The sequence below is a fragment of the Cibotium barometz genome, chromosome 55 (assembly GCF_041138505.1).
Source record: "Cibotium barometz isolate CiBa-2024 chromosome 55, ASM4113850v1, whole genome shotgun sequence".
NCBI lineage: Eukaryota > Viridiplantae > Streptophyta > Polypodiopsida > Cyatheales > Cibotiaceae > Cibotium > Cibotium barometz.
The window spans coordinates 18,198,053-18,219,676 of NC_141100.1; the positions used below are offsets into that span (position 1 = coordinate 18,198,053).

General features: G+C 44.6%; 1 protein-coding gene across 2 annotated transcripts in view; it reads left to right on the forward strand.

Annotated features, from left to right (window-relative positions):
- The first annotated feature begins 13,510 nt into the window (after positions 1-13,510).
- Positions 13,511-21,624, forward strand: part of LOC147607451 (Transcription initiation factor IIF, beta subunit) — a 44,102-nt gene continuing 35,988 nt past the window's right edge. Inside the window, exons 1-4 of one of the 2 annotated variants that reach the window (XM_086790274.1) lie at positions 13,511-13,838; positions 14,062-14,162; positions 14,477-14,607; positions 14,696-14,767. In XM_086790274.1, the coding sequence (XP_086646400.1) occupies positions 13,612-13,838; positions 14,062-14,162; positions 14,477-14,607; positions 14,696-14,767 (531 nt within the window). In that variant the 5' untranslated portion in view covers positions 13,511-13,611. The remainder of the gene's footprint in view (positions 13,839-14,061; positions 14,163-14,476; positions 14,608-14,695; positions 14,768-21,624) is intronic. The other variant, XM_086790275.1, reaches the window with a different exon arrangement.

Genomic DNA, 21,624 nt, shown 5'->3' on the forward strand with positions numbered 1-21,624 from the left:
AGGCAAAGAAAAAGAAAACACGGCGAAAGAGATCGCTTAATGCCACAAGCTCCAAGCCCAGTTCAAAGACTAACATAGGGACAGGAGACGACCCCGTGTATATGAATGATCCTGAAGACGATTCTGATTCAATAGAAACCATGGGGACCAAAGCCACTACCTTAAGGGAGGAACCCACACGGGAGCTCAATGAAGGGGAATCAAGCGAGTACATAAATAAGGGAAAACAGAAGGAAACTTCCTCGGCCCCACAACCAAGTCAGTTAATGTCCTCTCGACCACCCAAACTGACTGAGACTCCCCAAGACAAGCCACGTGGGCCAAAAACCCTCAAGAAAAAGATTGGAACTTACCCAAACCCAGTTGAGGAGATTGAACAAGTACAACACTTAAGGGGTTTGGTGGAAGAAACACAAAGAGAACTGGAGCCAAACCCGAGAAAAATCAAAATTTCAGACACAGTGTTTCCTACGCAAGTTCAGCCTCACCGGAACCATAAACCGTTAGCTATACCGAGTATCATTCGAGAAGAAAGTGAGGATAGGACATCCGGAAGTGGGCAAGCACCCTTCTTGCTGGAAAGAATGTTTAGTGAGGGAATGCCTAACCCCATCGAAGAGGAAGTGATTCCATCTTCACCAGTCCCTAGTCAAGGGGCGATGTCTCGAAAAGTACCGTTGAATGTGTCCAAGCTAATGGATTTCATGTCCTCTGAGATCAGAACCACGATCATATCCAAATTATACGGAGATCCTGAGCTATTCTTAGCTCTTCGGGCATTTCTCAATGGAGAACTAAAGGCGGGACTACCACAATTTGCAAATATGGATAGACCCGACACGCTTCAAGATGAAGGAGAACATTGGGATCTACAACCCAACTTTGATGAAGATTCGGTCGTGGAAATACCTGTGAACAAGTTGGGACAGTACTTTGAAGGTGACGAATCTAATGCCACCCTCCCCATTACTACCAAGGGATTAACTCTAAAGGGAATCCTTGATGGTGGTGCTGGAGTGAGCATTGTGACTAAAAACTGTTGGGAATCTATGGGAAGGCCTCACCTCGAAGTCACAAACATAGTGGTTAAGATGGCAAACGGAACCATAGCTAAACCTATTGGAATGTTAAGGGACCTTAAGATCAAGGTCCTGGGATACAAGGTAAAACATACCTTCATTGTAATGGATTTCTCCAAGCATCCTATGTCATATCAAATGATCTTAGGACGTCCTTTCATGAGGGAAGCACAAATGGTGCATGACTGGTCGAAAAACCATGTCTACCTACAATTCCAGGACTCTGTCATTCGAGTTGATCTTGAGAATGGTCGTGCACATCCTTTAGGAAGCAAGGTTATCATTGATAATCGATCGGATACCACTATTCACTCCGCCCCATTAAGGTATTGCTATACATGCAAAAAAGAGACTGATGATGGGAAAGATTCTCCTTATATGGATGTCCTACCGGGTATGACTGAGTCGGATAACGTGGATTGGGTACACCTAGCGGCAACCATAGACACATGGGGAAATAGAGGCACAAGTTGGGTAACACCTGAGGGGCAAGATATGCCACCGTTAGTGCCAATAAACATGATAGGTGTTATGCACTTGACTCCTGATGGCGAGAACGTGGCAAACTCCACCGACACTGAAAGTAGCGAAGACTCTGACCAATGCAACTCTGAGTATGAATCTCAAGAAGAAACTGACCCTGAGCCTGATGGGGAAAATGAATCAAATATTCACACAAATGTGGAAGCAAGGTGCTCAAGGCCTAGGACAGTGGCCTCCTGCAGTTCATCCGAAAGTGAAGATCGACCAAGTGAGTCCGAATCTGATAGAAACAAAAATCAAAAACTTGGTAAGAAGAAAACGAGACATAAGCGCCAACGCTATCGAGCTAAGGTACGAACTGCAATAAACAAGGAGCGATCCACTGCAGAATGGCTTAGTTATGTAGGAGCCATTGATGCTCATCGGAAGATAGCGGATAATTGGGGACAATACCTCCAAAGTGTCATGTGGTGTATTTCGCAACCTCATGACGTCGCCCAATTAGAAATCGAAGAGAAGCCAAAACTAAGTCGTACTGCAAGAAGGCGACAAAACCAAGAGTTGGCTCAGCAGCAAAAGGAAGCGGAATTGAAAGAAAAAAGTCTGGCACAACAGGAACCAGTAGACTTACACCCCGCACCCGAGCATTTCAAATCATTCACCACAGGGGAACGTAAAGTAGTCTACACAAAAGCCCAACGAACGCCTACCAATGGGAGTAGCGGTGTCTACGATGGCCCTGCGGTAGTTAAGGAGATAGACTTAGCAGATCCGGGTGAGGAGTCTAAACCAGTTTATATTGCTCAAGACCTCACCAAGGCGGAAGAAGCTGCACTTACGAAGCTTCTTAAAGAATTCAAGGACATATTTGCTTGGACATATCATGATATGAAGGGTGTTCCACCCTCGGTGGTGCAACACACGATTCCAATGATTAGCACTGCTAAACCAGTCCAGCAACGTCCCTACCCAATGAATCCTAAGTACGCAAAGATTGTACAAGAGGAAATTGAAAAGCTGGTAAAATGTGGATTCATATATCCTATTGAGCACTCAGAATGGGTTTCTCCGATAGTCATCGTACCAAAGAAGAATGGGAAACTCAGAGTGTGCGTTGATCTCAAAAAGGTTAATGCAGCCACCAGAAGGGATCATTACCCCTTGCCGTATTCTGAACATGTGCTTGAAAGAGTGGCTGGCAAGGAGGCATATAGCTTTTTAGATGGGTACTCGGGTTACAATCAGATCACAATTGCAGTCGAGGACCAAGCTAAAACAGCATTTATCACGGAGTTTGGAGTGTTTGCCTTTCGCGTCATGGCTTTTGGCTTGACCAATGCACCTGCAACATTCCAACGATTGATAAACACGGCCTTTAAGGAATATCTAAGGGACTTCTGTGAAGCTTTCTTAGATGATCTTTGTGTTCATTCCTCTTGGGACGAGCACTTGATGTGTTTACGAAAAATATTTGAAAGGTGTAGATTATATCGCATCTCCTTGAATCCTTTCAAATGCCAATTCTGGGTTAAACACGGAGTTATCTTAGGGCATATAGTGTCCAAAAATGGGATTTCCACTGACGAGAGTAAAATCAAGGTCATTCTGGAATTACCCCCACCCACCAACTACAAGGGAGTCCAACGCTTTATGGGCCATGTTGGTTATTATCGAAGGTTTATTCTCTTCTTCGCCGAGATAGCTCGACCATTGTATAAGCTTCTCATCGAGTTTATTTGGACCGAAGAATGTGACCGTGCCTATGAGCTATTAAAGAAGGCCTTGGCGAGTGCTCCAATCTTGAGAATGCCTAACTGGGATTTACTCTTCCATGTGCATATTGATGCATCAAACTTTGCTATTGGGTGTGTGTTAACTCAACCTGGAGAACACAAGCTAGACTACCCCATTAGCTTTGCCAGTCGCCAGTTGAACGATGCTGAGATGAACTACACCACTACGGAGCGAGAAGGGTTGGCAATGATATATGCAGTAAGGAAATTTCGTTATTACCTCCTTGCCACCAAGTTTGTTTTCTATGTGGATCATCAAGCATTGTTGTATCTGGTAAACAAACCATGCTCCACAGGAAGAATCACACGATGGCTATTGATTCTTCTTGAATTTGATTTCACGGTTGTTGTGAGACCTAGCAAGAAACATGTTATGGCTGATCATTTGTCTCGCATACCTAATGGTGAAGCTCCTACGGGGGTTGATGATGACTTACCGGACACTTCCTTGTTTATGGTGGAGACAATGCCTGAATGGAGTGAGAAGATTGTTAACTTTTTGGTTAATGGCTTTCCACCCAAGGAGCTTCGTAAAGATCTAGCTCGAAAGCTAATCAAAGAATGCGAACCCTATTGCCTGATAGCAGGGACTCTTTATAAAAGAGGAAAGGATGACGTTCTTAGGCGTTGTGCCCGAGAGGATGAATATCTATACATTTTGCAAGAGGCACATATGGGCGTAGCCGGTGGTCACTTCTCAGGAGACTTAACTGCGCGAAAGATCTTACAATCAGGGTATTGGTGGCCCACTATGTTCCAAGATGCATCACTCTTTGTGAAGGGTTGCGATGAATGCCAACGATATAAGAAACCCCAGAGGAAAGATCAGATGCCCCTACATCCAATCAAAGTAAACCAACCATTTGAAAAGTGGGGTTTAGACTTTGTAGGTCCAATTAGCCCAGCGGCCCGAAACACACAATCTCGCTATATTATTGTGGCCACTGACTATATGACCAAATGGGCTGAAGCGAAAGCGACACGTAAGGCAGATGCGAGGACAACAGCCAAGTTCCTCTTTGAAAATATAATCACACGCTTCGGTTGTCCTTTTGAACTTGTGAGCGACAATGGAACGCATTTTATAAATGACGTGATTAAGGAGCTCACAACAAATTTCATGATATCCCATCACAAATCTACTCCTTATTATCCACAAGCGAATGGCCAAGCCGAGAGTACAAACAAGACATTAATCTCTGTTTTGACAAAGACAGTTGAAGCTCATCGCACGGATTGGGATCTAAAGCTCACGACAGCTTTATGGGCCTATCGTACTGCGTACAAAGTGGCTATTAATTGCACACCATTCAAAATGGTATATGGCCAAGAAGCAGTCATGCCGTGGGAATTTGTCATTCCTAGTCTTCGTGTTGCTACTCAAGAGGGTTGGGATGGTAATCCCTTAGCAGAGCGTCTGTATATCCTTGAGCGACTAAACGAAGAAAGACAATTGGCTGTATACAATGCCCTTGTGGAGAAGGATAGAAGGAAAAAATGGTTTGATCGCCATCTAAAGGACAAGGACATCAAGGTTGGGGATAAAGTCCTGATGTATGGAGTGCGAAACGAAAAGAAGAAGCTCAAATATGCTGGTAAGGGACCATATAGAGTATGTGAAATTACACCGCAAGGTACCATCAGAGTGGAGACTCTCGACGGAGTTGAAACCATTGGATTCCTTAATGGGAGTAAATTCAAAAGATACTATGACCCCCTGAGCCAGGAGGAGTTACACGCAATCCATCAAAAGAAGGCAGCTAAAGAACAGGCTGAGCTTAAAAAGATACAAGCAAGAGTTGAAGCCAAAGAACGTCAACAGCGTGCTAGGAGACAACGAGAAGCCAACTTGGGAATTACGCAAGTATTTTTCGAGGAAGCAGAGGAGGATGCACTAGAATCTGACCCACCTCTAAGATACCCAATTGAGTTACAGAGTCCTTACGGGGAGGTGCTGTATAATGCATTATTGGATACAGGAGCTCAACACAATTTGCTATCATATGGCGTGTGGTGTCAACTGGGAAAACCACCTTTAACCAAGAGTTCTATCCAAGTCCAAGGAATCAACAAGAAGAAAACCCCTGTCTCAGGAATTCTGCACACTCCGGTTGCTTATGACAAGGGAACCATAATTCAAAGCTTTTTGGTTATGCCTGCTGGCACCATGGAAGGGACTGTAATCTTAGGGCGTAAATGGATGATGGCCACCAAGTGCAATATCGATTGGGCAACCAGACAAGTCACAACGCAAGAACCAACACTAGGTCTAACCGCTCAAAATCCCGCACCTAAGTCATCCACTCAAATATTAGATAACGAAAAATCACAAAGTCCAGTGGCAAAACCATCTTCGATTGTTGGCCACCCCTCTAACGCTTCAACGCCAAGAGTGGAAACAGGCAAGGCGGTCCATAAAGCTTCGCTTACTATGCCAAAGAGTACATACAAATGGGTCCCCAAAGCTTCGTTAACAGCTACTTCCCCTGCTCAATCTCGTTCAGCCACCAAGAAGCCTCGTAAAAGGAAAGTAGCTACCCACCCGAGAAAGGGCAATGTAACATTGCGGTGGATCCCTAAAAAATTATTAGTAGCCCAAGGGTACTATGAGGGAAATGACCAGATTTGGGTCCCTAAACATAAGCTGAATCCCTCTACATCACCTATAAAACCTTGCAAACCAATTGTTGCCACCCCAACGATAATTCAAGATCATGGTAAGGGAAAGGTAACAGAGTGCTCCACACCACTTCTTCCAGAGTTAGTTTGGATTCCCAAACGATATCGATCATTACCACCTAGCTCAGGAAGGGGGGAGCCACATGAAGCTTCTAGCTCCTCATGCCAGGCACACGCTGATATAGAAGTTTCTACATGCTTTACACCTACTCTTGTCAACACCCAACAAAAAACTGATGAGTCTACGTCTCCCCTTGTAATAGTATCGTCGGAAACCATTTCCTCCATTCGTCAATGGGAGCGTACACTACCATCTCTACAATTGGATGTGGCCACAAGGGTCATAAAAAGCTATCTGCCCACATCACAACCTATGACCCGCTGGACAAATTGGTTCCAAGAGGCTGCAACATCATTGCAAATAATATGATCTACCCAAGGAAAGGGGGAGCATGTACTCATGCTCGACATTCTAATGCTTCCTCCTTAACCTTCTCCCCTGACCATGTAATTGCCAAATTCAAGGGGATGTATATATATAGCTTCATACATTTTTAAAAAATAAAAAAAAAAACAAAAACAAAGAAAAGAAAAACAAAAAATAGTAAAAAGAGCAAGAGCACAAAAAGAGGATAAATATCTGTATACAATCAAGAACTAGATTGACCTGTCTCACAAACCTACTGATGCTATATCTGTGTTTGCAGATATGGCAGATGCACGATCATCATACACTTCATCCACTCCCGCCTTTGATGAGAGGTATCATCTGTACCTTTCTCAGATATTTCACATGTGCTATCCTGTTATTGAAACTGAATGGGATCATATAGATGTACTGGCCAGAGAGGAAAATGTTGAAGAATTAGAATGGCTAATTCGCCTATTGACCATGACTGACCCCTACTCCGTAGAGGAAATATCCCCGATAGCCCAATGCTTTCCTTTTCCACAGGATGACTATCCTCGCATGGTTATATTCTTGATGAGTTTATGTGGATGGGAAAATGAAAAGGAAATATCTGACAATGATGAATGGACGGATGAAACTCATGGCACTACTGAGGTTGACTTTATTTGTTTGGATGATGCGGATAGAGGCTTAGCCTTAGGGCTAGAGCCAGGACTCTACAACATCCTCTTACCGTATTCTCAGTAGTAGTGTGGTGACTGGTAGGTAGGTTAGTGTTTTCAAGTTTTTTCTAGTTTAGATTCCTTAAACGAGTCTTGAAATTTTCACACTGATGTGCCTCTCGAGGTATAGTGCTTGTTAGTTGATTGTACAGGTTAAAAAGTTTGAGGTGGGTTCGCTTCCATATCTTGAGACTGCCGCAACGATCATCAAAATATATCTACATCACATTGCAAGCTGTCTCATCAAATCAAGGAGATCTCCAATTTCAGGTGTAATTCTTCCATACCCACTCTCTTTCGTTTTTTCTGTTCAATTAATTTCATAAACTATATGGCATGACCACATGGAAATTGTCATTGTACTACTTAGTTTTTGAAGTTGCTTGCATGCTAGTGTAAAACATTAATGAGCTTAACTTTATTGGAAATATTCCTAGGCAGCATGATGTCTTTAGTTAACCTTGGAATACGATTGTCTTAGGTCTAGGGTCAAACCATCTTAATGTTTGACACCTGGCCATGTGTGTGTTGACCTCTAGGACATAGCTTTTACCCCTTGTCGAAAGGATGTAAGAACACATTTTAGTTCAGGAGCAAAGATCAAAAGAAATAGATTTAAAAAAAAAAAGCCTACAATAAATGGCAATACAAGGGTTAGTGTGCTTTAATGTTGGCCTATCGCCTTATTGATACTTGGTAGGCGAGGAGTATTCTACTCCAGACCGATGCCTTGGTTGGTAGGGGGTAGCCTTGCCTAAAGTGAGCTAATAGATTCCTGGATAATGCCTTGTGTTAAACATGGTACCAGGATCGATGTTAGTTTTGCCTTAGGAAGGTCGCCATTGTGTGTAAAAATTGTCACGTGCATTTTAAAAAAAAAAAAAAAGAGGCAAAAGGCTCCTGTAACTGTGATGTTTCTTGTGTCCCTAGACGTGTGGTATTAACTTGTTCTTAGAGTAGACACAGTGTGGTCATCTGTTTATTTATTAAGCTTGGTTATTTTCCTTGACTTAGGCCAGTTATAAACCTTGATTAACCTGTGACACCTTGCTAACTCTTGAATTCCTTTCAATAATTTTAAACTCCTATTAATTTGCTACACTAGCTCACTCATGTGACTTTTAAACTAAGTTCTCATAGCAACATCCATTGTGGTCTCACATGCTTGAATTTATACACTTTATATCTTTTGAATTCTAGCATACCTTCACTCTACTTCCCTGTTTTGCAGACGGTCTACCACAACAACCCTCTTGAGCTTACCATACCATAGCTTCCGAGGACGGAATCTACATCAGGAAGGGGGGCATGTTAACCCATGGCGGACATGGCGACGTACTATATTTTACGTCATTAATTTAAATATTCTGAGTCATGGGCCGGGCTTGTCGGCACCATATGTTAAGGATGAAGGGATTGGGTGATCGCCGATGAGAGGCGCACCTTGGATATCAGTAGGATAAGGGTTAGGGTCGGCCGGCCATGTATGGGCGCCCAAGTGTGAACGGCCAAGTCACCTATATGAGTCAAATGTAACCCTAAAATCCTCATTCTCATGTGTTGTGAATAGAAGAGTGCTCTTGCCTTATCTCCTTGTTTTCCTTCTCCTGCGTGTGTGAGAGAGAGAGAGAGTGAGAGAGCGATCGAGCGCACTGTGTAGCGGCACGGCGAGGCGGCGGAGAGGCGGTAGAGCGGCGACGGCGGCTCCTCCTTCACGGCTGCGACGCGGGAATCCTTCAAGGCAGCAGTTAAGCGGTGAGTGACACATCCTTTGGCATTCTGTTTGAGCTTCCTTCCCTGGTTGTATGCTTGTAGCCATTCGTGGCTCGCATACGGTGTCTGGCAAGTCCCCAGCTACGACCTGTGCGGCAAAAGCGCACACTAGATTTCTCACTACCCAAGAAAGATACCCATATACACAAAGATGCCCTCTCTTGACAAATGATTAAGAGCACTCCCATTGAAGGGAGCTCTAATAACATATTGAAATTAGGGTTTGCATAATGCAACACCCACACAAAGAAATGAACATAAAGTTAAGACGATTAGGATTAAGTTAAGTTCATATATAATGATGCATTAAGCTAAGCTCACACATAATGATGCACCTTAAGCAAGATTAATGAAACATTAAGAAACACTAATCAAAGAGTTAAACACACTTGAGAATAAGCATAATGGAGCTTGATAGAAGGTATCCACAAAGTAATCACATAGCTCATAAATAGACCCTCAAAGGAACACGCCTACTATGTCCCATGATTCTCTCCACAACCCTTCATTATCTCCACCTCCTTACATTAGGGGATGGTGGCAAGATACCACTTATCTAAGCCCACTAAGCTAGAAACCAAGGTTTACACCTTTGACCCTCTAAGAAATCTAATTCCCTAAGGTATTAATGTCACCTATACTAATGTGCATGTGCACACATGGATGCTAGAAAACATAGGTCTTTCAACATAATCAACACAAAAACTAAAACTTTTTAAGAAGTGCACCTCGTAGAATTTTAAGAGTAATGACAAAAAATTAGGTGGATGATCCAATTATTAAAGAAGTGCACCTCGTAGAATTTTAAGAGTAATGATAAAACATTAGGTGGATGATCCAAATATTAAATGTAGGATAAAAAGAAAGAATGGCGGTGCCAACCCAGGTAAGAAAAGGGTGGCAAGAGGAGTCAAGAGCTCAAAAGGCCACCAGCAAGAGGAGTCAAGAGCTCAAAAGGCCACCAGCACGTGCTCGGAGGTAAATTTTTCCATGCTATTCACTTGCCCCTAACAAGCTAGACAACAAGTAGCCAAAGACTCAGTCGACAATGCCCCACTCTTCACTTTGTTATTCTTGTGTATTTATAAAGTCATTATTGATTGATACTTGAGTCAGAGCCCACTTCCATGTTGAGCACTTCACATAAAACACATGTGCATTAACCTCAAACTAAGGATGTAACACTTGCACTACAAGGAACACAAGTACACCACCAATGATTAAAGCTTCTTGACCAAATACACTTCAATGAAAAAGGTCATGTTTCTCCTTGAACAACTAGCCAAAACTGTGCAACAAACCAAACAACTAGTAAAGAGAGTCGAAGAAAGCACCTAAGTTAGAGAAATCTTTGGGATTGGAGGAGTACACACATGGGGCACACCTTTCGCACATTGCCCATTCACATCACATGGATATTTCACTAAGGGCATCACATTTTTTGTCCTACCGTTCTTTTTGACAACCCAATCTTATCAGCAAAACCAACCCCTTAAACGACATATCATGGCATGAAAAGGTCCTCACTTTTTTCTCTTAAAGTAAAAAAAGCAGTAAAGAGAGTTAAAGAAAGCACTTCAGTTAGAGAAATCTTCGAGATTGGAGGTGTACACACACGAGGCACACATTTTTCCCTTGCCCATGCTTGTCACATGCATATTTCATTAAGAGCATTGCATTATCTTCCACCTCATGGCATGCATAGACACATACACATACAACTAACCTTGTTAACGAAAACCCTCTAGGTATATCTCTAGATTGGAAGGGGGCAGCAAGTCTAGCCCATGGCATCCATCACCACCTAGATAACCATCGACCTTTTAGGTACCTTGAAAGTACCTCCAAAGAGCCTCTAAGAATTCAACCTCTACATGAACTCCACAAAGAATGCTCGCTTTGGATGCCACAAAGAAGCCTAATCTTTGAGTATTAAGTTATGAGATATGAGAATCATTTCTTGTCGTGTGCCAAGAAGGTTCAAACTATTATCTACCCATGCAAATCATCTAATGGTGGTCTTGGCAATGATTCCACCACTAATCAAATGGTGTGGGCTACAAACCACTTAAAGTTGAAGGGCCCAAGAGCCACTTTCACAACAAAAGGTATGTTTGCATGAAGAACTTCTACATCGCATATATCTTTCATGTTGCATTGTCCGAAAATCCTCTACCACTAGGGCTACCCAAAGATTGTCACTAGCATGCCTTGCTTTTGGCTGCTAAACGGATCAGTCCAAAATTGAAGGCTACCCAAAGATTATCACTAGCATGCCTTGCTTTTGGCCACTACAAAATCAGTCCCAAATCTACCACTTAACGATGAATCGTGGAACATCCATACCTCTTCGAATTGGCAGTAGCGTCACCACTGGCCTAAGTGAGGCAAGAACATGCCCCATTAGAAAGAGGGTTATGTTAACCACTTCGTAGGTTAACATGTTCGACTTATAATAAGGTGATTTACCATTTTACCCACTTGACGAGAAGAGGGTTATGTTAACTACTTCATAGGTTAAGGTAACCTACAAAGAGGGTTATGCTAATCACTTTGTAGGTTAACATGTTCGACCTGTAGTAAGGTGCTTTACCCTTTCACCCACTTGACAAGAAACACCTATCTTTTGTAAGATGGTGCTGGACTTACCATGAGCTTAATTCCAAATAGGGATGTTACTAACATGGTGTACACACTTGCTCTTAACTAGAACTAGAAAACTAGTGAACTAGTGAACTATGACTAGTGAACCTGTGAGCTCTCCTTATCCACCCAACCCTCTTGCTTGTGTTCTATTGAATCTTGCATGCTTGATGGATGCTTGTTAGATAGGTTTGTAGGCTTCTCCCTATCATTCTCCACCCACCTCTCATTCGCTTCTTCTCCACCCACCTCTCATGAGAGAGAACCACCACACAAAGGCTAACTCGCTTTACTAAATGGTTTATGAGCATATCAAGAACATGAACCAGACTGCTAATGCAACCAACCACCTCTCCTCCTTTAAACAAACCAGCCCTTGTAACCCATAGACTTCATCTTCTTCTACCCCCATTGCAAGAAAAACCAGGTGGGAAAAAGCAAAAAATATTGAAGTTGATTTTGAATTACAACACCCAAAAAATATTGAAGTGTGTGTGCATGTGCACGCATGCACATTTGCGCGCGCGCGCGCACACACACACACACACACACACACACAGGCAATACTTGTCATTTACATCATTTACATCGAGGAAATGAGGGTTAAAATCACATCACCTAATAGAGCTCAATATTGGGCTTAGAGTTGCTACAACACCATGCAAGCAAAAACCAAGGTGGGAGTAAGCAAAAAATATTGTTTGAAAATAGACTTTGAATTATAACAATCTCGTGACGTGCAAGTTGATTTGGGTTACTTATGGTCGTCTCTTTGGGACACATAAAACTAGGGTTATTTTGTGACTCTCCTAGCAACCCTTGTTTTGCTAGGACCTTATTTGACATGGCAAAGTGACCCAACCCTTGTTGCTTAAGGACCTTATTGACATGGCAAAGTGACCCAACTCTATAAAATAAAATGTATAGGTCTCTTGGGTTGGTCACTAGGGATGGTTTCTAGACACAAAATCAAGGTTGTTTTGCGACTCTCCTAACAACCCTTAATACTTGGAGTTGTAAAGTGACCCAACTCCATAAAATAAAAAGTATAGGTCTCTTGGGTTGGTTGTTAGGGCCATAACTTGTACTAGGGAGAGAAGACTTAAGAGCACTTCCCTAGCTTGGCAAATGCCAATGGTGAGCATGAGGCCGAGATTTCATCTTCACGATGTTATGGTTGACATGATAGCCAAGAGGATGATCTCATCACAGTGGGGGGCCATGATGCATATTGGACTATGTTATGGTTAACACATACTACTCGATCTTTTGCTATGTGTGACAGCTCAGAGGATGATCTCATCATTACAGTGTGGGTGCCATGATGCATATTGAGTCATCATTGAAGATATTGGTAGGGAGACCCCTTCCAAACTAAGGCCACTTATACTCAACTTATTGTTTGTTGAAGCAAAAATGCTTTAAAGCCACCCGAATGTAGAAAATCTCTACTTGTGGTGGCTCCATTAAGAAAACCCTATTTTCAAAGTCACCTTCAAAAGTGGAATGGTTGCTTGACGTGCTATAGTGGTGCACATTCACCTAAACTATGAATGGTGCATCATATAAATCATCTATGATCGATTTAATTAGTAGACCTACCCAAATCTTAGATGAATATGTACCCTACCTCTACTGTCCCCCCTCCACCTCCTCCTACCATCCTTTCACCTATGCCCACCCCACCCTACTGTCACTAGCTCTCTTCCTCCTCCTCTGCCATCCCACCCTCTTCCTTTTCTAGGAACCCCACCCTCCTCTCCCCATGATCCTGCTCTGCCACGCTCCTCCTTCGTAGTGCGCCTATCACCTATGTGTGTGTGTGTGTGTGAGAGAGAGAGAGAGAGCCTTGGAAGCGGTTGGCTTGGCATGAGGATAGATCACTCATTTCTAATTTGAGTTCTAAAAGCAATGTTATAAATCTAAGCAAAATTACTTAATTACAACTAGCAGCATGGAAGCTCGCCGTAACGATACACTCTTGAAAACGAGGGGAAAAAAAAAAAGCTGCTCTTGTTGAAAGACTTATGGCGAGGGCAGGCGATGGAGAGGAGAAAACAGCAGCAGCTGCAGCGGCACCTTCTTCTACCGCGTTGCTGGACAATTCTCGCGCCGACAGGGCCATCTGGCTGCTCAAGGTGCCCCCAAGGGTTTCACAGACATGGCAGCAACAGGCCGACGCCGGAAGCTGCCTCGCCAAGCTCGTCCTCACCCTCGACCCTACTAAACCAGAAGGGGAAAACCGCCAATTCAGGTCGGCATCCTTTTTTTTCCCTGCTTTTCCGTCGGAAATCTCTCTATCGATTCCGTCTTCCCGGCGGTTTTTGGCTGGAAATTTGCATCAATTAGATCTGCGGCATGATTTTGTGCCGAAATGTTTTATCGAACGGATCTCCGACACGATTTCATAGATAGAACTAGTCAGTTCGATGTGTTGATGTTCTGTAAGACATTGATTCATCTGCTTGCTTGTCTAGCTTGGAAATGTCGGCAAATGAAACCGCTGGTATGTCAAAAGTTTACAGCCTCAATTCTACAGACCTTGTACCTATGCACGCATTCTCAGAGACACCCCAGGGTTAGTTTCCTCTGTATCTGGTATTATTCGCAATGTAGTAAATGAAGTAGCATCTACACAAGATTTTACAGAGAAATTTTGATGCACACATAATTATTAGTCTGCGGTTTCTTAAGTTTTTTTTGTTTATAATAATGAAAGTTAGCTTATATTTCCTCAAATATGCACGTATGCATGTATGTATGTATTCGTAAGTTAATATTGCTTCTTCAAAGTGCCACAAACTGTAGCACAATTATTGCAACTAGAGGTGCAAATCTCAACAGCTGCACTTCCCAGTAAAATATGTTCTTACAGAGGCTCAAATTTTTCAGGTAAGGTTGCAGTTGAAGGAAAGGTAGAACACAAGTTTGACATGAAACCACACAATTTCGTCAGCGATGAGTATCGGAAGCTTTGCAGGGAAAGGTTGGACAAATCAAAGATCAAAACAAGAACCTTGCAGGTCTCCATGAAAGCCTTTGATCTACTTCAGCAAGGTTTCATGGCAATGTATCCATTTATGACCTCTTACTGTTTTATTTCTTGATCAGGTGCTTGAAAACGATCATGGGGTTTACATCAGGCCTCAGCCTGTTGCTATTGGTCCAACTTATGCTGCTAAGGTACGCTTTTATGACATGCTCGATTTCCAAAGCTCTAAAATCTTGGTAGGGCTCAGCAAGCTCTTGATGTGGTACTTGTTAAAGTGTTTTTTGTTGCATGGGCTTCCATATTCCTTTGCCCATGTATAAATCCATACAAGGAAATAGACTTCGAGTTGTGTTGCAGAACCACAAGAAGTTGCCAAACATTTGAACTTTATGTGTCCTCCTAGAGGGTGCACAACAAGGAGACAGCAAATGAGCTGAAACACGCTGCTGGCCCATCCTAAAATAATAATATAGTAGTATGAATTCAAGAGAATTGTCTTTGGTTATCATATGATATGGCATTCTAATTTTCTTGGAGCACGGGGCATGCATGTAAAGCTGAGCAAGAAACACTATATATGTATATATATATATATATATATATTTGGATCTTGGTATACTGATCTGTTATGGAGCAAGCACTAACATTTTAAATATTATATTAACAATTTTGTGGAGATGTCACTTACATCATGCTTCAGATACAAGCATATTAATGAGGGCAGGACACAAGCCATGTAAAAGGAGGAAAGATGGTGTCAGAAAGAACAGGTTAGATCGATAGGGTTATGACTTGGAAGGAGATGCAACACTTTCAATTATCTTGCATTGGCTATAGAAGCATTGACAGAGGCTAAGATGGAGGAGGTGATACAATTCTTGGTGGATCAAAGCCTAGTTGCAAATTCATCATAACAAGATTAAGATGAAAAAGAGCTTAATACACAATAGTAGACTCAAAGCAAAAGCATAATTATTATTGCAAAGCACTCTTATAATTCTCATACATATGATCACCATCATATAGCTCTGATGAATAATCATACATTCCTAGGGAATAATGTGGGTTGGTCGGCCATCTATTTCTAGACTCCAAAATAATATCACAAAAGTCTTGTAATTGTATTCATTCGTTGTGTTGAGACAATGTTTCACTTATGGGCGATGAAGTGTGTTGGCAAGATGCCTAGAGTGCAAACACACAGCTACATATGCCTTCTAAGAGGTTGTTCCCACACAGAAGACTTATACATACTAGCGGTTGTTCACACACATTGGAACCGCTTTATTTAAAGCCTTCATACAGTGCTAGTTTACACAACCACCTAGAACTGTTTATTCCCACATTAATCACTATTGATATGTAACATTTCCCCCCCATAGTGATAATATGGCTAGAAAGCCCAGTCATCTTGGACTTAGTTTACTTTTTCTTATGGCTACTGCTTCTTCTCGTCGAAGGTAGAAGAAGCGGAGTTTGCAGAGTCTTCATCAGCTTTCAGCTTTGCAAGTCTCTTCCAATAGTTGGCTGCCTCTTGCTGCTCCAAGAAACTGCTCCTGAGCCGAGGGTAAAAGTGTATCCTGAAGTAGATCTCCTCGTGTCTGGATCTCCTCCCCAATCTGAGTCACTCCAACCTTGGAGCTTGACTCCATTCCCTCCTGTGTAAAAGCGTCCCAGATCCTTCGTACTCTGCAGATACCACAAGATCCGCAATCCTGCGTCCCAATGAGTCTTCAATGGCGTCTGCATGAAAGAGCTCAACAGCCCCACGGAGAAGCTCAAGTCCAATCTGGTGTTCAGCAACCAGATCAATGAACCAACCAACTTCCGGTACTGCGAGGCATCAACTGGCTCACAAGGATCTGTAACGGTTAACTTTGTGTTCGGGTCCATCGGCGAAGTAATAGGCTTGCAGTTTTCCATCCCAAAGGCCTCAAGCAACTCATGAACATACTGCTGCTGAGAGACGAAAAACCCCCTCTGGGTCTGCCAGATCTCCAATCCCAAGAAGAAGTGGAGTAAGCCTAAGTCAGTCATCTCAAACTCCTTTGACAAGGCAGCCTTCGTCACTCCAATGTGCTCCACATGACCGCCGGTGAGAATGAGATCATCCACATAAAGGATGATAAGTGTGACCATGCCGCGTTCCCGAAAGAGATACAGGTTCGGATCTGCAACCGATCTCTGAAATCCAGTCCGAATAAAGAAGGAATCAATCTTCTGATTCCAAGCCCTGGGAACCTACTTAAGACCATACAAGGCCTTACGTAACCTGTAAACCATCCCTTCCGATCCTGGAACAATAAAGCCTGGAGGCTGCTCAACGTACACCTCCTCCTGCACGTCACCATTAAGGAATGCAGATTTTACATCCATCTGGTACACGGGCCACCTCTGAGAAGAAGCAAGGGCAAGAACGGTCCGAATCGTGGTCATCCGCGCAATCGGTGCAAAGGTATCCTTGTAGTCGATGCCTGGCCGCTGAGCATAACCTTTAGCCACAAGCCTGGCTTTGTGTTTGTCCACCGACCCATCAGCCGCGTACTTAGTCTTAAAGACCCATTTGACACCAATGACTAACCGCTTCGACGGCCTCGGTACCAACTCCCAAGTTTTGTTCTTCTCGATGGCATCAAGTTCCACCTGCATGGCTTTCCTCCAAGTATCCTGTGAAAGGGCTTCCTTTACGGAAGTGGGCTCTTTGTCCCGCATGATATGAGACATTAAAGCATAGTTCACCTGAAGAAGCTCCGCCGTGTTGCTTTTATCTCGGACTCGATGTGATCTTCGAGGGTCGTCCTCTGTGGTCCACTCGGAGGGTAGCTCCGTGACACCTGACTCCCGAAGGGTGTCTAACAACCACCTAGGTACTCGAACAGATCGTGGAGCCTCCTGTGATCGCGGGGGCTCAACTCCAGCTGCGGGCTCAACCTCCTGTGATGACTAAGGTGGATCAACTGGAGTAGTAGAGTGGGAATCATCATCAGACTCCTCTGGATCTCCAAGAAGTGGCGGCTCCTCGACAGTGGATGCTGGAACATGCTCGTCAAAGACCACATCCTGGCTGACAACAATCTTGTTCCTCTCTGGATCATACAACCTGTATCCCTTGGAAAGAGAGTTATACCCCACAAATACCAGCTTGCGGGACTTGGAGTCAAGCTTCCCCCTCTGCTTCTTCGGAATATGTACATACGCGTCACTCCCAAAGACACGGAAGTGCGAGACATCGGGTTTCCTGCCAAAATATGCCTCAAATGGAGTCATATGGGGTACAGAAGTCGTCGGAGAGCAGTTAATGGTATGGACAGCCGTTGCCACAGCCTCACCCCAAAGTGGACGAGGAAGATCACGATGCTCCAGCATGGTCCTCGCCATCTCTACCACAATCCTGTTCTTATGTTCAACAACTCCATTCTCCGAAGGCGATCCGGTATTGGCCAATTCCCTCTTGATGCCATGATCTGCACAAAATCGGAAAAATACAGTCGAGGAGAATTCACCTCCTTTGTCAGCCCTGAGAGTCTTGACTTGAAGTCCAGACTCTTTCTCCACCATCACGTGCCAATCCTTGAACCGAGCAAAAGCCTGGTCCTTTTGGGAAAGAAAGTAGACCCACGTGAATCTGGTACAATCATCAACAAGCAGCATGAAGTAGAGAGATCCTCCCAAGGATGGTATCTGCTGTGGTCCACACAAGTCAGTGTGAATCAACTCCAATGATTTCGAAGCCCGCCTGGAAGCCTGCTTCGGAAAGGATTCCCTGTGCTGCTTACCACGTATGCAAGAACTGCAGCGTCCTTGCCTATTACCAACATCTGGCAAGCCAACCACCATCTGGTCCCGGAAGGCGTGCCGCAAAGCATCCACATTTAAGTGGCCAAAACGAAAGTGCCACAAGTCTCCGATCTGAGAGCCTGTCAATGAGGAGAGTGCAGAGAGCTTGTAGATGCCATTCTCCACACCGCCTTCCCAAACAACTGTCCGTCTCACGGTCCCTTAGAGCAACTGAATGCTTCTCAAATTCCACCCGAAAGCTAGTCTTGCATACCTCATGCACTGACAAAAGATGAAAGCCCAGAGCAGGGACATAAAGAACACGGGAAGCATGCTTGCCCCCCTTGCCGTCGGGAATAATCTCCATTCGGCCCTCACTATGTATCGGAATAGTGGAGTTATCGCCAATAAAGATACGACCTGACTGCCGTTTCAGATCCAGAAAGAAGTCACGGGATGGAGTCATGTGCCTGGAAGCACCACTGTCGAGAATCCATTCCCGAGTATCCTTCGCGGTGAAGCCAACTGCCTCCTCGCTCGAAGATGATGAAGCATCGGAGTCCACCATCTCTAAGTGCACAAATGCCGGAGTCTTCGCAGCTGAGGTTGAGGAATCAGCACTCTTCCCTGTCCGCTTAGGGCACTTCCTCCAGTAGTGGCCTTTCTCGCCACAATCATTACAAGATCTTTCAGCCTTCAGCTTCTCTCGTTCTGGATCAGGCTTCTTCTCAGAAGACTTCTCCGGTGAAGCCTTCCCTTTGCCCTTGTTGGTATTACGGCCTTTCGACCGTTGGCCAGTTAAGGCCTCCGAACCTCCGCCGTGAGGAGGGTTCGTGAAACATTCCTCCTGGTCCAAGACCATTGGCACAAGCTCCTCCCAAGTAATGGTGCTGAGCCGGCCACTCGTGATCAACGAGGAATAGAAAGCAGAATACTGACCAGGCAAGTGGGAAAGTAATGTGATGGCCATATCTTCGGATGATATCTCTTTCCCAGCTTGAAGGACTTCCTGCTGAAGGGCCTGCAGCTTGTTAATGTGTTCCCGCATCATCGAAGACTTTGCAGGGTTCATAACCCGCATCTGCACTTCCAAGGATATCCGCTTCATGGGTGACACCCTGTTATACAAAGAAGCGAAGTGCTCCCATATGCCTCTCGCCAGCGTCATGTGCTTCACATGGTTGATCACCTGTGGTGTGCAATTGAGGAAAATAAACGACCGGACCCTGGTGTTGACACGATCCCACATGTGTGCATGTGCCTCTCGGTCCTTCCTCGTCGATAATAACTCCCCTTCCTCAGCTTCCGGCCGTGGCACCCCTATGATAATAAAATCATCAAGGTCATATGACTCCAGAACTGACTCCATCATGACCTTCCAGATGCCGTAATTGGACCCGTCCAACTGACGATCCACTGGGAACGTGGGGAGAGTCGGAATCTTCACGCGCTTCTCAGCCATCTCTAGTAAATCTGCCATTGCGGAGAGTAACCTGAAAGGGTGGGTGGGTGGGAAAAAAAAAAATCTGAAAATCTGCAAGTGGCTGTCCAGCACCTTTGCCCGCCTTCCTCTTGCACCTTCTCTTCCCGTTCAGCCCGAAACAGTCCACCAATCAGCAACCTGTTGCTCCCCCTCTTGCTCAGAAAAAACGCCCAAGATCTCCTAGAGCCTAGGGCTCTGATACCATGTCAGAATATGCAGCGGAAATGATAACCAAACTTGGGTAGACAAGAGCAAGTAGACTGCAGAAAATAATCAGCACAAGAAACACAGAGAGATAGGTGTGTAAACTCTTCTCTATACACAAGATCCCGGAGAAAACTGAATGAGAAAGTGGTGGGGGCTGAGGGGCTATATATACATCTCCCAGAGGGCAGTCGGCCAGCAGCAAGAGTGCCCACGACTGGAGAAAATAGTCCCACGACTGAATAAATGCAGTCGGCCAGCATTCTGATGCCCACGACTGATCAAAATAAGTCGGCCAGCAGCCCTTAAGCCCACGGTTGATGTAGATCCAGTCGGCCAGCAATGGGGTGCTCCTGGCATCATCTGGCAGCCCTCCCACCACTAGGAAAAATGGGAAAAAATAGGGAAAAAATACGGAGAGAGTGGAAAAATGATATACGGGCGGGCACACCCACAACAGAGGCCCTGGTGTATACAAATAGACAGGAGATGACTTCTAACAACAGCAACCGGGTACAGGCTTGAGGCGACAGGTCACAATAGTCCACCGTCAAGTACACGCAACAGCAGCCGCGTAGGGGAAGCGTCAAATCATTGTCGGCGCCGGGCGGACCAAAAACCCAAAAGACCCAACATTTAGGGCACCGTACGGAATATTCAAACGGACGTGTACGGACGCAGACTTGGGCAGGAGTATTGAATGTGAAACACACGCGTTGGAAAAAAACAGTGGTCTTTACCTTTACCCTTCGCATAGGCTGAGAAAGGTGCTTGGTTTCTTCACTCCTCATCTTGAACCGCATCTCCTCCTCAAGAAGCATTGCGCTAAACTTGTCACAACCCTGTGTTTTTCTCTTGACATTATGCAATGTGCACGGGAACATGGTGGACAATGTGAATGGCATCAGTTTGGGGCAATAGCTTCATGGACAGATTGGTTCAGTTTTTGGGGTCAAAGGTGACTGAATTTTTAAGGTTTCTTTTTATTACCCTGTGTGGGGGGAGGGGACAAAAGGTTTAAAACATTTAAAAATAAAATAACACTCTTCTTGGTGAATCGTGGCCCTTTTGGGAGGGATGATGGCTCCTACGCTATTTTTGGAGGAACTCCCTCTTTTGGGGGAAATCGTGCAGCTGCAGCCAGGGGGATACGCTTTTTGACTCTGGCTTGGAAAAGAGGCTGGTGGGCAGTCTGCATGGGGGGCGCACAGCTGAACAGCTCTCCCTTTCTCTCGGGTGGAAGGCGGGCTGGCTGCAGGAAGCGCACGGCAGAATTGCAGGAGGGCTGCAACACGCTTGCTTCCCCTTTTTGGCTACTAGCGGGCTGGCTGCAGGAGGTGCCGACAGGTATTCTCATGCCCTCTCTCTCTTGAAAGGAGGCGGGCTGTAGGAAGCGCAATGCAGGACTGCTCTCTCTCCCCCCCCCTCCCTCTCCCATGGAAGGTGGTGCAGGTCTGTAGGCCGTTGCAGGAGGGGAGGCGCAGGGCTGAAGAGGTCTCTCTTTTTCTCTCTCTCTCTCTCTCTCTTGGAAGGTGGGTTGAAGGAGGCGCACAACTGGGACTATTTTGAGAATGTTTATGGGCT